At 29.5% G+C, this 17,893-nt stretch overlaps 1 protein-coding gene and 1 pseudogene across 1 annotated transcript in view; both read left to right on the top strand.

Moving 5' to 3' along the window:
- The first annotated feature begins 79 nt into the window (after window positions 1-79).
- Window positions 80-6,007, top strand: LOC129317323 (putative wall-associated receptor kinase-like 16; annotated as a pseudogene).
- An 8,078-nt stretch (window positions 6,008-14,085) lies between these two features.
- Window positions 14,086-17,893, top strand: part of LOC129317322 (cell division control protein 2 homolog 2-like) — a gene marked incomplete at its 5' end in the record, with an annotated part of 53,313 nt that continues 49,505 nt past the window's right edge. Inside the window, one exon of the mRNA XM_054961668.1 lies at window positions 14,086-14,121. Within this exon, the coding sequence (XP_054817643.1) occupies window positions 14,086-14,121 (36 nt within the window). The remainder of the gene's footprint in view (window positions 14,122-17,893) is intronic.

Genomic DNA, 17,893 nt, shown 5'->3' with positions numbered 1-17,893 from the left:
TGGTTGCTATAATCCCAATGAAACAAATTATTGGAGGAAAACTTATTTAACGCCTCACAAGTTTGCCATCTCCAATAAAATGAACAAGTTCATCGTAGTTGGCTGTTACACCGTCTCTTCCCTCTTTGACCGCAAAGAAAATAAGTATAATGGCTGCGAAACGAAATGCACTGATGAGTGGAGATCCGTGACTGTTAAAACTTCCTCTGGCTTTTGTTGCCAGACCCCTTTCGACCGAGCCCTTACAAATTATTCTGTTAGTCTTTTTAATTTCTATGATGGCTCGAACGTTTCTGAGAACTTCGTGCCTTGCAGCTACTCATTTTTTGCAGAGACTAATGAATCTTTCAAGTTTTCGTACAAAGATCTCCAGAGTCTAGGGAAAAGCAACAGATCTACTGTGGTTCTCGATTGGGCTGTTGACAGTAAGAAATCTTGCGGTGGAGCTTGCAAAAGTAAAGAAAGTAGATGCGAAGAATCGGAGAGTATCAGTGGCTACTACGTCTGCAAATGCAAACCAGGGTTCCAAGGAAACCCGTACCTCTCCGATGGTTGCCAAGGTGATTTTATATTTTATAAATTACCCTCCCAATAATTTTTTTTCTATTTTCAGATATAGTTTTTTATGATAAAATAAAATGGTAGTTAATTACAAGTAGACTTGGCAATATAAGTTGAGCACTTAACCAGTTTGGCAGTGCCGGTGCTAAGAGTCTAAACGGATGTCCAGATCCCATTTATAAAGGCCTTTATAGACCTTTTGAAAATGGTTCAGGGGTCATTCAGGCCTTGGATTTTTTTTATGAAAAAATTATAAATAGACCTCATACAATATATTTATTTATAAATAAGTCATGTAAAGTTAAAAAACTGCATTCAAATTACTTGAGATTTAAGTGTAACTAGATTTAACACCGATAAAAACAGGAATATTAACCCTTTATCTGATTCAAGGAAAATGAAGGGAAAGGAAAAAAAAATTCTAATGAGTTCAATTGATTTAAAAAAAATGATATTATAAAATTTTGAGAGAAAATATAAGAAGAAAAAGTTAAAAAAAATTAATTTAAAACTTTCAACCCAACTTCTTCAATTTTCAAAATTGAGTCCATTAATCCCCTCCATTTCCCTCAAATAATTAATAATTATAAACAAGAGTTGGACCTGGCAAACTAGACTAATTTTTCGCACCATGATGAATTAAGGTTTAATTTTTTGTTGAAAAATATGCAATTTAAAACTTAATCTAATAACATATCTAAAATTATTTAATAATATTTTTAATGAAAATCTATTTAATTTAACTTTAAAAAATTAAATTTAGGATACACAACTCTTAGAAGGAGGAAGAAAAATGTGGGTCACCTCAAGATATATTTCCAATTCTGGCCCACTTGTTGGTGAAAAGAATTTCAGGCCACATATTTTTTTTCATGACTTTTTTTCCTCCCTCAATTGCCAATTAGGACTATAGTTTCGCTTTGATGGTAATTATAATTACAACGGAGGGAGATTTGTGGTTAGGGTCTAAAGATAATACTTTTCATATTAAGTTGGCTTTTACTTACAAATGCAACATCAAAAGTTATAAGAAAAAATTCATAATTAATAAGTCAAATTTCTTATTTAACATTTGATATAATATAAATAGAGTGTTCATAAAATTAATTACGTCTACTTAATGCTATAATTGATCTAACTGGAATGCAAGGAAATTATAGAGCTTGTTTTTTATATTTAAATATTTAGCCTATGGCTTGTTTAAGATTAGATTTAATTAATAAAGTTATGACAATTAATTTGGCTTTCATTTATAACTATAACTTCGCCATTTACAAATAAAAATTCATAATTTACAAATCAAATTTATTGTCTAATGCTTGATATAACATGGAGTCTTCGTGAAATTAATTATGCATGCTTAAAGCTATAATTGATCTAATTAAAATGTAAAATTTGTAATTCACTATTTAATTATAACCTTAAATAGACATGATTAACTCTATAGATACTTCATGTTATATCAAGCATTAAATAAGAAATTTAATTTGTGAATTATAAATTTTTACTTATAAGTTGTGAAGTTGCAATTGTAAGTGAAAGCAATATTAATAGAGATAATATTGTCTTTACACTCTAACTTTAAATTACACTCAAAATTTAGAAACTTAGCTCTAGTTTTTTAATTTTATGAAACTTATTTGTAAATAAATCTCTTGTATCTATTCATAAATTTTTCAATTTTTTCTCTTTTTTCTTTTGATTATTAGATTTTATATAAAATGATGTTGATATCTTACCATGATAAAATTGTGTAGTTTCGCTTTTTTTAATACTTTTCACATAAAATAATAAATCAAAACTACATCATTTTATTTTTATAAGACATCAAAATGTCTTTTAATTTTATAAGATTTAATAATAACATAAAAAAACAATGAAAATGTTAGGGCATTAATATATGGGATATTAAACACTCCAAGCTATTATAAATATTAAGTCTAGTAGAGGAGGTTGGTTCTTCAAAATACAATAAACCAATGTTATAATCCTCAGCAGAACAGGTGCCACATAGGACCATTATGAGTGAGAGAGAGAGAGAGAGAGCCCAAAACATAGCTTGTGGTCTGTAGACTATGGATCTTGTCAAGGATTTGGAAGCCATTACTCACATTACAGTTGATAACTGGAGATCATATCAGGACACATGTTCTTATCAGAATATTAGGGCATGTTTGACAATCTATTTTAAAAATAACTTTTTATTTTTTTAGAATAAAAGATAAAAAAATTTATTTGGTGACATGTTTTTAAAAAGTATTTTGAAGAATAAAAAAATAAAATATTATTCTGGGAAATAAAAAAATAGAAATATCTTTTAGGTGTTTTGGGATTATTGCTCTAGGGAACAAAAGAGAATGAAAAAAAACTTATTTTTATTATTTTTTTCTTAAAATATATTTTACAAAACATCAATTCTCAGAATAATAAAACAAAAACAATTTTAAACCAACTCCTAATTACTTTTGTTGATTTTTACATTATTATAGCATACAAAATAGGGGTTTTTCTATAATATATATTAATTGTGCTACAATGTCTACGTGACTTCAGATGTGGATGAGTGCCTCGACAAATCCTTACATGATTGCATCGATCAGAATCATTGCCACAATTTTGATGGTAGCTACAAATGTGACTCTGGAAAGGAGTGGCTTATCATTAAAATCTCAATAGGTAAGACTACAGATTAAGAACTGTCTCTCTGAATTTTTTTTCTTTCAAAAAAAAAAATACGCGATCCCAATCTATAAGGCAAATTTGTGATGAAATTATGCATATCAAATTTAATATTTTTTAAAATAAAAATATAAACTTTTAAAAATAACCTTCATTATTTAATATTTGATTCGTCCCAAATTATAAATCAATTTTGAGGGTATTTTGTTGTCCCAAAATGAAATACAATTTGCTAAAAATAATATTTTATTAATAATAATTTTTTAATATTACCCTTCAAATTGAGAAAGAATGAGATGATTGTAGTGTAATAATTAAGTGTGTAAATTTAAAGTTATCTTAAATTAAAGACATTTTTAAAAGTTTATATTTTTATTTTAAAAAAGTAAGTATGCAAAGGGCTATTATTGGGTTTTATTTGTATGCATAATCTTATCTCAAATTGTTTTATAATTTGGAACAGAAAAATATAACTTTAAATATACACACTACAATCATTTTAATTTTATCTCCATTTGATAATTAATATTGAAAAAGTATAATTAATGATACTTTATTTTTCATCAAATTACCTTATTTTTTGGGATGATAAAATATTCTCAAAAATTGTCTTATAATTTGGGATGAAAGGAGTAGCATTTAAAATGACACATTTTTAAATATCAAATAAGTGTATAAAAAATTACATTACAAATAAGAATTTGTACTTGCTACTTGGACTAATTACTACTTTATATTCAAAATATATTTTGATATGTCAGCAAAGGTAAGACAGTCATCATAACTATGAAATAGTGAAATAAATTAAAATAAATGAATGTTCAATTGTGCATAAATATGTATCATGCATAAGAGTCCGTCCATGCAGAACGCTTGGACACTAAACTTGTATATTTAAGGTCTTTTTTCTAATTAAATTTCAGAAGAAGTAGATTTATTTTAATTTAAAAATAATTAAGTTGTAAATTTTAATAGCATTAATTAGTTAGTGACAGGATAAATAATTCATTAAAAAACTACCCAGTGTACAACAAGCCATTAAGCTTGCAAGTTTTTTCTTTGGTTTATCCACACATGGAAAACTGAAAAAAAAATTCAAAATTTAAAATCATAGCAAATAACCAATGAGCCGTGGCTCAACTGATAAGGAGTTGTGTTAGTTTAACCTATGGTCTCGAGTTCAAGTTTTGGGTATACAACTATGTTAAATATTCATTGGGAGAGCTTTGCTACCCATGTGATTCTACCCGGCTCGACCCATAAATAATATGTAATTGTATCAAAAAAAATTATAGCAAATAGATTTTTTTTCTAGTTTTAAAAATTTAACATATTTAAAAAATAAATATATTTTAGGTTATTAAATAGCAGTTTGTTTTAATGACTTTTAACTATTTAGCATTGTTTATCTTAAAGTCACTGCCATCTTTTAATGGTTAGATTAGGACTTTGTGCTGGAGAGTGATTGGAAATTATGAACAGAGTATTAGCATCTTTACATACGTTAAAATCAAAATTCAGAAGCTTCATTTGCTGAAAATATCACATATTACATTTATTCTATGGCATGTAGGTGTTATTATAGCTTTGTTGGTTGCCTTCACACTGCTCTCTGCGTTATGTTGGGCACAAAAGCAAAGAAGTCTGAAACAACTAAAAGAAAGAAATTTTGAGCAAAATGGAGGAAACTTGCTTCTCCAACAATTTTCTCAACGACAAGGATATACTGAAAGGGCCAGGATCTTTACAGAAGAAGAGCTTAAGAATGCCACAAATAACTTTGATGAAAGTAGGATTCTTGGTTGCGGAGGACAAGGCACGGTTTATAAGGGTACGTTGTCAAACAATACACCTGTTGCCATTAAAAAGTCTAGAGTTGGAGGGGATCCCCAAAATATTAAAAGTTTTATCAATGAAGTATTTGTTCTTTCTCAAATCAACCATCGGAATGTGGTCAAACTTTTGGGATGTTGTCTTGAAACTGAAGTGCCTTTATTAGTTTATGAGTTTGTAGACAATGGCACCCTTCTTGACCACCTAAGCCCATCAACAAATGATTGTTCTATTACATGGAAGACTCGACTAAGAATAGCTGTAGAGACTGCAGAGGCCATTTCATATTTACACTCTGCTGCTTCTATTCCAATTATCCATCGAGATATTAAATCTGCAACATACTATTAGACCATGACAATAGAGCAAAGGTATCTGATTTTGGAGCTTCAAGAATTGTCCATCTTGATGAAGCTCAAGTTGCCACTGTGATCCAAGGAACAATAGGATACTTAGATCCAGAGTACCTCCAAACTGGCCAATTGAATGAAAAGAGTGATGTTTACAGTTTTGGGATTGTGCTTGTGGAACTACTCACTGGAAAAAGAGCATTTAAATTCAATAATGCAATGGCTAATCACTTTGTGTGTTCAATGAGAGAAGACCGCTTGTGGAAATTCTTGATAAGCGTGTGCTAGACCAAAAGGAGAATGCAAAACAATTGAAGGAAGTAGCCTTATTGGCACAAAGGTGCATTAGAGTTAATGGAGAGGAAAGGCCAACAATGAAGGAAGTAGCAATGGAATTAGAGGGTCTAAGAGCGATGGAAAAAAATCTTCAAGAAAAGGAGAAGGATATGATGGTAGAAGAAAGTGAACACTTACTTGGTCATTTTCCTAATGATGGATATGGGAGTGCTAGTACAAGTATTTCAGTTTCAAGTTATGCTAGAATTCAAAAGCAAATTGCCTTTGAGATTGTAGATGGAGGGTGATGATTTTATATTATTAGTAAATGCATTGTGTTTCAAATAGTCTTGTGTATTTATATAAGATATATACAATGGAATGTGAAGATAATATCTCAGTTATTTTTGCAATTAATTACCATGAATTGCAAATGGATGGGTGGAATAAACTCTTATTACCTTTACTAAGTTTGTCTCTTATTGAGTTGAAATTATTTTCTTATTGTCCTTATAGGTGTTGCCAAATTTTATTCCACCATTGTTGGCTAAAATGGCATCAGTAAGATGCAGTATTGGATGCTTTAATTTTGAAAGAATAATTGTGAAATCTCAAAAGAGGAAATTAATAACAATTGAATCTTTATTAAAATTTTTTGAAAAATAAATTATAAATATAGATTTAAATAATTGCAAATTTAGGAGTTTAAATTGCAAACAAGATATTTAAATTGTAAATGTGCCTCTCAATTTACAATTGAAATTCATGTTTGGAACCTAACAACTATTAATTTCTTCTTTTGAGACTTTACTATTATTCTTCCTTTAATTTTCACGTATATTGTATTCCACATATACAGCTCATTTGGTTCAATTCCATTGCAACCCTACAATGGTAATCCATGGTAATGGAGATCCCATTACTATTGAAAATTGTGTTTGGTTACTCAAAGTCTTTTACCATGGTAATTACTATCCTCTACAATCTTTGGAAAGTCATATTTGCTCTTGATCCTTGGTTGTTCACACATGTCATTGACGAGTTTTTTAAATTTTTGTTCTAGATCTATTCTTCACATTGTTTGGCGAAAAAGCAAAAATTTGAATTTTAGATCTAATTTGTATGTTGTGTGTTGCATTTGAATGTTGAATATGTTAAAAATAAAAAGGAGATTGTGTGGACAGCTAGCTTATTGCTGCAATAGCGGAGGTCAAAGGATGGTGAAAGTGGAAGGAAAGAGGGCAAAGAAGGAAGTAAGTATACATTTAATTTTTTTTTCTATGATAAAATATAAAAATAAAATTTTCTACTGCATTCTCTTTTTTTTATTGCTCATAGATATTCTTTTATTAAAGGTAATCATGTTTGAAGCATGATCAGGTATTAAATGTAGGCACATATCTTAACGAGGATTTGAATTTTAGTTTGCTATGTTATAAGAGACCAATCCTTTTTATTAGGCCTAACTCCCATTGATTTTCCATCACATTCTTTGATATCAAACCAAATAGACGGATAGTGTGTATTGCATCGCACCCCATGCTAATCATTCTCTCTTCATTTGCAAATATGCAATTAAATCATATGGGCCCTCCCAAGTAGGTGTGGCACAGATGGTAATAGTCTAGGTTCATCAAAATCTAAGTTCATTAAACATCATTTCAGAATTCAATTCTTAAAAGTGTGTATGTAGAGTACAACTTGAGAGAGAACAACCCCTTAAATGACATTAAGATTATTTGAGGAATTAGTCTCATGGTTATTGATTGTGAGGATACCTTAAAAAAAAAAAGAATCAAATCAGCCTTTAGTTTCATAAACTGAATGAGTTGTCAGTAAAATAAAGGGATAATGGCAGTTGCCACTATTAATATATTGCATTATTTAGATAACCTAGCCATTATGCTTTGTCCTTGAAATTTGATTTTTTTGATTGTTCAAGCTATCTACATTTTCTGAAGGATTTCATCAAGCATCTTCTTCTAGATAGAAAATTTGATCTCTTAGAAAGATTTGTAATTTTAATCCATGGTATTTGAAAGCTCGAAAAGTTAGTCATTCATGATGGTCACAAGCTTGATATTTGCAAAGCCATTTAAAATTATCATCATTTGTACTACTTTCTAAAGCATATATATGCACATTGGATGAAGTCGCCTGGTTGTAATTGTTATTAAAAGAAGCCTTCCAAATTTTTAAGTAGATGGATGGAGCTTCATATGATCCAAGAAAAAATAAGAGTTATTTATAGTGTTGAAAATCTTAATTCTTAAGGATAGGCGACAAGTTGTCATGCTTGCATGGTTTAAGCGCAGAACTACTTACACGAGAGATTTTGAGATTCTCTATCTTCATTCAACTTTACTCTAGATCTTGATTATAACTCCTGCTAGGCTACTAGTGAGGACCTTCGATCTCAAGACCTCAATCTCCTTTGTTGGCCAAACTTCTTTGATAAATCTTTAATGATTGCAAAAGACATTTGCTCTCTTCTCACCAACTTCAATGTGATCTATACTGTGAGTAAGCATGGAAATAGATTAGACCTCTATTAGGCAGCCTACGGCCTGATTTGTTTAACTAAAGGGGCTTATTCTAAAAGCTTGTTTAGCTAAACAGATTAGGCCAGTAAGCTCATAGGCCGGGCTTATTTAAGCATTTATATTTAATTATATGATTTTACTTATATTTAATTTATAATTATATATTTATCACATTGTCCTTAGGTTATTTAATTTTGATCCAACTCCTGAACCTAATATGAAGATTGAGATTATTAGCGCCGCACAACTCCACTCCAAAGAGTAGACATTCCCTTCATTCTTCAAAGCGTCCCATTACAAGGCAATTACTCTTTTCCCAAAAAATTAGTTCAATGCAGTGCATCTATTTATATGCTCAATACCTTTCCTAAGTCTTTCCAATATAGGACGTAATAGTCCACTTTAGTCTTAGTGAAGCTGTGCTTTGAACTAAAGTTGGCGTCTACACTCTCACTACCCCTCACCCCTTATCTCGTTTGTGCCTAACCTTTGCTCCTTCATATATGAAATTTGAAGACTCAATCTGAGCTCTAGCTATCGCTTTCTAGCCGCACTCTACCTCTCACTATTAATTTAAATGTTATACTACTTCTGTTAAAAAATATAAAATATTTTTTAAAGAGTTGAATGTTAAAAAATATAAAGGTGTTTTGAGTCTTTTAAGATGTAACTATGGCCTTTTTCTCAAAAAATGTCCCTATTGAATAGATTACTTTATTTTTTAAGTGTTTAATAGAGGTAAATATGAAAAAATATGGTTAGTTTAAAGACAAGTAACTATTTTATTGAAAGTTGAGATTCAATTAAAATTATCTTATATTTTTAAATGGATGAAATATTTAATTAATATTCTAGATATGTCTATATGTGCAATATATAAGAAACAGATATATGGATGCAAAAAAAAAAAAAGATAGATAGATTTAGATTTCAGCTTTATTTTCTTGAAAAAGATGACTAGATATTGATAATCAAAACGCTTGTGTATGTTTTTTTTTTAATGGCCATCTAGAGTCAAGCCAAAAGGCTTGATAACTTCTTCAAATTTTGGTCGTTTTCTAGGTCAAACTATTTTTTCAGCTCTAAGCATCATATGTTTGTATATTTATTTTTTTGGCAAATACATACTTATTTCTTAAAAAAATATTTTAATCATGCGATTTTCACACAAATTTTAATTTTAAATATTTTAAAAATGAGGTCCAAATATTAATCATGTAAATTGAAAGTATTTATCGCTTACATTCTTTGAGTATAAAAGTTACTCAAAAATAGTTATTTTTTTATAAAATCTAATTAAATTTACTTACTTAATATATTTTATGTAATTATAAAATAAAGACATATAAATTTAATTTATTCATAATATTAATAAAAATAATTTGTTGTATAATAAGTGATATATAAATTGTTCACCAAGGGTCATTTATATATATATATATATATATATATGTATGTATGTATGTATATGCATATATACGTGCGCGTGTAATATTCATATCCTTTGATTTAATTATAAACCAACATTTAGTGTACATATATATTTGTTATGAATTATATAATATATAAGAAACAGATATTTCCTAATAAAAATAGATATTCACAAGAGAAAATGACAATAAATTTTACTAAAATATATAAAAACAATCAAGTCAAAATATTATAATTTTTTTAAAGTCTATAAATGTCTTTTTGATATTAATAATTTTAAATTAAATAATTAAATTGTCTCTTATTTAATAATAAGTTGATATGAAAAGTTATAATTTCATATTTAATTTTTATTATTTATATAATAAAATTGTGATTGTTTAAATAAAAGTTTCGATAGGTTATTTTCAAAACTTGAATTTTAATAATAAAAAAAATTACGTAAAAAATTTTAATTTTCAATCAATTCTTATAATTTTTAAAATAAAAATTTTAATTACTTGAATAAAAATTATAATTAATTATTTTTAAAATTTGAACTTCAATAATAAAAAAAATTTTATGTGACAAATTATTATTTTATTATTTAATTTTTTCAACTCACAAGATTAAAATTATAATTCTGAAATAAAAATTATGATTAGAATTAATTATTTTTAAATTTATTTATCAATCATACAAAAAATTTATATAAAAAGTTATAATTTTTATTCAATTTTTATGATTTATAGAATAAAAATTATGATTGAAAAAATAAGTTAAATTGTTATTTTTATTTTAAATAAAAAATAATTTAATCTTTTAAATTAAAATTATTAATATCAGAAAAATACTCAAAAACTTTAGATGAATTATAACATTTTAAAATACTTAATCATTATTTATATATTTTAATTAAATTTTATTATTTTTATTTTTATTCAGTCAAATTTAATTCCTCCTTTTTTTTTCAAATAACTTTTTCTAAAAAAAAATTGGTTGATAACAAACAGAGTGAAAACCTTCCAAGGAAACAGAAGATTACAGAGTAGGAACAATAATCCTGAGAGTATTAATCTTAGTCAAGTTACGGCATCCTCCAAAATTGCAAGAGGCTATAGAATCGTAAAACCTAGAAACCCAGACGATCCAGCAAGTTTATCGGCCACAACGCTGCGGACATAATCGTGATAGCTTGCATTGAAGTGTTCGAATCGTTGTTGAGAGGGCAGAGATGGTTCATGGAGTCAACTGAAACTCGCATTTGATTCATCGTGCCGCTAATATCGTTTGGTTAAACTCTTCACTCTTCCCAATTCTCTATTTCATCGATCCAGATACTTCATTCTTCCCAATTCAATTCCTTAAACACCACTCCGCTGCATATGACGTTGCCTTTCTCGAAAGGTGTCGACTTTGTTTCATTCCAACGTTATTGCGCTTCTGGTATGTGGTTTTTCTCCAACTGTTCCGGTGGTGAAAAGCCCTGATCGGCCATCTGTTATTGCACTTCTGTTATGTGGTTCTTTTTTTTTTTTAATTAGGTTTCCTTGTTCTTGAATTCGAACACGTGTTTTGGGTTTAGGAGCAATGGCTATCGCGCCAGCTGAACCTTGATGAGTATCCTTCATGGGGATCCAGAAGTGTTGATTGCTTGGAAAAGTTGGAGCAGATTGGCGAGGGAACTCATGGGTTAGTTTTAATTTTTTTTCCCTGTTTCCTTCATGCAGTATCACTGTACTCGTTAATTGCTATTTCTGTTTCTTAGTTTTGCAATGCTTCATAGTTTAATTTTTTTAAGCATCTGTTCCGATTTTGCTTTTGCTTTCTTTATGTTGGTGTGATGTGTTTATGGTTGTCGGCAGCAGCTTATGTTTGATCATAATATCGTTTTTCTTATTTCTTTGGTGACTTACATGGGGGCTTGTAAATATATATTGTTTAAACTTCAACTTATCAGACGCTTAGTCATTTGTGGATCATAGTGGCTAAACTTTCTTAGCTAGCTGGTAACTGGCGCTGTGTACTTGTCTATTATGTTGTTCAGTATAGAAGCTCTAGCCTCAGTTTACATGCCATATGACAGCACTGACAGGACTTCCTACATGATGAATAATGATAGTGAAGAAATGCAACCAGTGAAATAAAAAGTCTGCACTGGCAGTTCATAGTTTGTTAACAATATATCCCAAGATTTTGTTGTTGATAGAGTATAATAGTGTTGTGTCCATGTAGCTTACCCACCTAGGCTTGTGGTTGTTGTTGGCGGTTCCTAGTTTGCCAAAGTCTTGCCATAAATCTATTTATGGCACCCATGAGTGGTGAAAGATCACGCCTTTACCTTTTTAATGAGAAGACCAGATAGGATTTTATGGCCAATCAATAAAACTTTGTGAAACCTTCAGTGTGGTTAAAGGCGAGCACCTAAGGCACAAAGGCGAGGCGCTAAACAGGTTCATCGCCTCTCGCATGAAGAGAGGTGATGGGGTTAGTCAGGCACTCGCCTGAAAGTGCCTTGTGCGCCTTGCACTAACAAAAGGCGCTCGCTTGAGGGCGCCTGGTTGAAGCGAGTTGAAGAACAAGAGAATAGAAGATGAGTAGATGACGGTCGATCACTGGGCATTAAAGAAGAGACGAAGGCGACCAACTAGGACTGGGTATTGAAGAAAAGAAGACAATGACTGACTGGAACTGAGTTTTGAAGAACAAAAAAAGGTGAGGACGAGGACGATGTTGATTGGATTTGGAAGAAGAGCAGATGAGGACAACATTGACTACTTTAATCAATTGCTATTGGGTAGCGTATTGAAGAAGATGATCAGTTTGCTCTTTTTTTAATAAATAACCCTTTAAAATATGATATAAAATATGGAGAGTTATATGATATAACTTAGAAAATAGAGAAAATTTAAATTTAAAATAAGGGAGGACAATTACATAATAGAAAAGATTTAAATTTATTGCAAGATATAATCTTTGATTGAAATCTTAAACTTGACACAGAAATTATTGTGACCTTGGGAAAATTTTTAGGAAGTTTAACCCTAACTTATACTTTTTAGGTTATAAAAGAGAACCTATTATGACCCCTTAGAAGTTCAGACCAAAGCGGCAACACCTAGAGTCTACAGCACATGGTAGCGCCTTCCTTCGTTCAGGCACATGCCTTTTTAGTGCCTTGCGCCTAAGGCATTTTATACGTTTTGCGCCTTCAGTGTGCCTTTCGCCTTTAACAACATTGGAAACCTTAAAAAACTTGTCTGTACTCTTTAGAACTGTCTTTGACCCCTGCTATAACTTACCAAGCACCTTAATAAACTATGTTAACTATGTTAATCTAATTGTCCTTTGCCCTTCACCACCTTCAGATGAACTTTTATAATGATTTGGCCTTTGCTGTGAGCTCTCAAGAGGGCTTTAGATGTTGGACCTTAGAAATTTGGCTAAAGTCAGGCCATTAGCCCAACCCAAATTGGCCTTTGATGTGAGTTCTCAAAAGCGCTTTAGGTGCGGGACCATTGAAATTTGGCAAAAGTCAGGCCCTTATCCCAACCCAAAATCAGGTCTATTTGTGATGTTTTGCCTTTGTGCTCGAGGACTGCATTCAGTTCACAAGTTTTATTTAGTTGCTGGATGGGGTGTTTGACTACTTGATAATTTAAAAGGTTTCTAGATGAGTTTTGTTGTCTATTGCATTCACCATCTTAACTCATGAATCAGATTTATTATCTTTAGCATTTTCTCTATATTACAAGGATACATATGGAACATTATTATATTTGAAGCTATTTTTCAGTTGTCACTAAATCTTATAGTTTGATATGTTTTATGATTCGTAATTAAAGCATGCGCTTTCCGATTCACGATACTTATCATGATTGGAATCCTATAGAATTGGTACAGTGTATGCAACCAGTTCTGTATACAATTTTGCAATAGCTTTGTTAAATATGGGGGAGGGCGAACAGCCACAATCCTTGGGCAGGGTTTCACGGTAGAAGTTCTGTATTAAGTATTTTGATTTAAGTTCTTTTCTTTCTAAAAGGTGGAATAGAATAAACCCTTGAAGAGTAATGATCATACATCTGTAATGCATCAAATGTCCCATAATAGGTTCCAACTTATAGATTTGGAATGGAAGACACCAATTACTTATTATAGGTTTCAACTCCCAAGAAAAATAATTTGGGTTGTAGGTGTAAGAATTGCACTGCTAGAACTTTTTACTTACTTTGTAATATTTTCTATTCTTAAATTTCCCTTTTAAGGCATATGCTTGAGTTATAGCCTGCAGGTAGAGTTGTTTGCCTATTTCTGCTCCAAAATATCTTGTTTCTGGGTGTATTCTTCATTGCTGACACTGCAACTGCAAGAAGGAACTGATCTATACCTTTGTACATGGCTAGAGAAATCAGAACAGGTGACATTGTTGCTTTGAAGAAATAAGAATGGACAATGAGAGAGAGGGTGTGTCTCTTCCATCACCTTGCTGAATGTTATTTGCTCTATTATGGGTGCATACGATAATTCTGTTTACAGTCCAGTTGATGTTTTCACGATGAGAATTTCAAGTAACACTTCGTAATTGAGAAAGTATTATTGGTTGTTCTCGTCTGCTGCTAATTTTGTATCACAAGGTTCTTCCCTGAATTTTTGCTTTTTTGTTGCAGTTTTTTATAACTGCTATTCGTGAATTCAAAATTCTGAAGAAATTACAACATGAAAATGTTATTAAGTTGAAAGAGATTTTGACATTGTCACTCCCAAAAATCAAGATATGACTGGTACAGGACATGTGTAAAAGCCCACATCCTTTATGCCTTCAAAGGGAAAACATCTTATTTTTAACCACAAACGCACTTCTGTTATAGAATAGAATTCTTTCAATATTATTAAATATTTTTAGTTGCCAATTTTTGGTAAAAATTTTGACAAAATCTTCTTTATAAATAGAATCTTTTAAGGGAAAAATTTTTTTAGAAGTGAACTCAGTTTAATTAAAGAAGAGCCTTGCTCCACGCCAACAAGTCTTGCGACATCACTCAATAAGGTAATGATCCTGCTTATGGTTTACATAGAGCATATAGAACTTAATTTATAAATTATAATATATAAAATTAGGTTCGACAACAAATAAAGATTAATGGAAATAGGTTTTCAATTCCCAATTGGTAATCATTAATCAACTCCACAATGTTCAACTAGAGGTACAAGGCTAGTAACATATTATCAGAAACCAAAAATAAATTTTTTTAGTAAAAAATATCCCAACAATAAAATTAAAAGAATCAAGATGAGTAAACTAAAGTAATTATATACAAATTAAAGAGAGAACATTAGGTATAATATAATCACTGATCTTAGAGATTAAGAGATTCTATATAACATTAAAAATATTGAACTATTAAATTTATAATAACAAAGCAACCTTAATACTTGTGAAATAAAATAGATTAATAAATAAATAAAAATAGTAACATTTGTTATTCAAAATTAATGAAGTGTATATTCACAAATCAATTAAAAACTAATATTCTAAGGACTTTGCGGAACAAGTAACAAATATGAACACACAGTCCACGAGGGTAAATAATCAAAAGCGATTTAGGCCATGAAAATAAAGGTGAATACATAGTTCACAAGGGTAAGTAACTAAACGCAGCCTCAACGATGAAAATAAATGTGAATGCATTGTCTATGAGGATAATACTAACCAAATGCGACTCAAAGCCTTGAAATCAAATACAAGTATGAAACCCATGAATAACAAACGTGGTTGCGACGCTCAGAAAAGTTAAACTAGCTAGTTATAACTATGGCCTGTTAAGGACTAACAAAATTATCATTAGCAATCAACGTTTTACATATAGTCCTTTTAAAATTCATTTTCAAACATGCGAGAAAATAATTACTATTAAAAGTATAATTTTTTTTATCAATATCAAACTTGCATGAATCATTTAAAATATCAATCATTCTCAATATGAAAATTCATAATTGTCTTATAAATTTCTTCATCATGGATAATTTCCATGATTGTCAATGTTTATCAAATAAAAGATCACTGAAACTTGTAAAAATATTTTCTTGAATCTAAAGAATATCTTTTGCATGAGAATGTACATACATGTAAAAAAATTTGTCTATCTTTCACCATACATGCTATAACTTTAGGAACTCATTTAGGGCTTGTTTGGTTGTCATTTTCATTTTTTGTTTCCAAAAGTTGTTTTATAAAACAATTTTAAAAACTGTTTTTGAGAACAAACATAAAAACTTATTTAGTAATAGTAATCCAAAAACAGTTTTATAAATTTATGAGATGGGTGATTCTATTTTTTCGAGACAAAATTATAGCGTTTGCCATTAATTAGAACAATTCTCATTTCTTGATTCCCGCTTTTTCTTTGTAAAATTAAAAAAATAGGAACAGAAACAACTAAAAGTTGTTTTGGTTTTCTTGTATTTAAAAGCAAAAAATTAAAAACTGTTTTCAAAACAACAATTAAAAAATAATTAACCAAACAAGTTTTTTGTTTTAAAAATATTAAAATAAAAAAATAGCTTTTAAGAATGGTAAAAAAACAGGCCCTTAATCAACAAATAATTCAATATTCGAAATAGTACACATGATCTATTTAAGAAAAATAATATTCTAATAAAAAAATTATTGATAAATTAATTGAAATATTATCTACTTATCATAATATTCTCAAATATATAATTTATTAAATTGTCCGCACTTTAATTCTCTAATGTCCAAATATTATTATTTCTTTTATACACTTTTTAAATTCAAAATTCTTCAATTCAACAAATTTAGAGAATTGAAAAAGAAAATCTTAATATCAACCTTTCACAAATAAAATGCTATATTGGGCTTAATTAATAAATCTTTGACAAATATATAAAAACACTCAACGTTTCCAAATCTGCCTGTAGAAAATAAAAAACTTCTATTATGATATAATTAATATTATCAGTTGTGTCTATTTAATTTTCATAAATTTCATTCCTCAAACATTTTATCAACCAGTCTGTTTGAACTTAAAAGCTAACAGAAGAAACAACAAACTTTGTTCTTGAATTATTGACCTTCAAAATTTTCTAACTACATTTTCATCCTTGTATTACAGAGAATAATTGCCTATTATAACAATAAACTCGACAATAATACACTTATCACATTCATTTACTACCAAAAACTAACTTCGTCTGATCAAACAATTTATCAAATACCTTATGTGCATTCAAACTTAAATCATACAATAACCATTTTATTCTTTAAATATCTTTCCCAAAAGTTTTCTAAACATCCATATAAATTTACCAGACTTTTCAAATTTCATTCATTCAACTAAAATCAATTTAAATTCAAAGAAATACCAAATCTAAACATATATTCATCATTTAGTGGCCACCAAAAAATATATAACATAGTTACCTATCAAAAGTGAAATTCTTAATCTTCAATTTAAACTTGTTAGAACGTTCAATAATAAAGCAAAATTTCAAAATTTCAGCAATCAATTCCTAATCAAAATTTTGGCAATTCCCGAATCACAATACATACCCAAATTTGACGAGGAAGAGATTGAAAGTTGGCTCACACCATCGAAGCAAAGAGGAAATAAGGGAGGAGATCTAAGCTCCCTCCACCCAAAATTGCAGTGACGGAACATGAAGATGACTACTAATCTTTCTTATAACATCTACTTCAAAATTTATAAAAATACACTCAATTTTTTTTTTTATATTTTGGAGTTATTACAGACATCGCGAGGTAAAGTTTTTAAATATCTAAATATTTGTTGTTATATAATTTTCCCCTTGCTATTAAAATGACTGGTCTTCTTATCCCCAGGCCCCGAGAAAGATGAGCAAGGGAAGCCAGGGAAGACTAAAATGAATTATTATTAAAATGCGAATGGATTATTGTTTTTTTTTTTCAAATAGAACTTGTTGGTGGTCCTTATCTATAATTAATTTTTTTGAGGGGAGCTGGCTGTAATTCTCCTTTTATTAAATTGGGATAAAGCAACTTTTAATCCCTTACATTTTGGAATTCTATTAATTTAGTCCCTTAACTTTAATTCTATCATTTCAATCCTTAATGTTTGCTTTGATTATCAAGTTATTGATTTAAGCTTTGTACGAAAAAGTAGCCTTAAAAAACTAATGTGGAAATTAAATTGCTAATGCAGGAATATACACATGGATTAAATATGCCCTAGTAAAAGT

The sequence above is a fragment of the Prosopis cineraria genome, unplaced genomic scaffold (assembly GCF_029017545.1).
Source record: "Prosopis cineraria cultivar Desert tree isolate PC_DT_omini unplaced genomic scaffold, ASM2901754v1 PC8, whole genome shotgun sequence".
In the NCBI taxonomy this organism is placed as follows: Eukaryota; Viridiplantae; Streptophyta; class Magnoliopsida; order Fabales; family Fabaceae; genus Prosopis; species Prosopis cineraria.
This window is presented reverse-complemented; position numbering and strand designations above follow the sequence as displayed.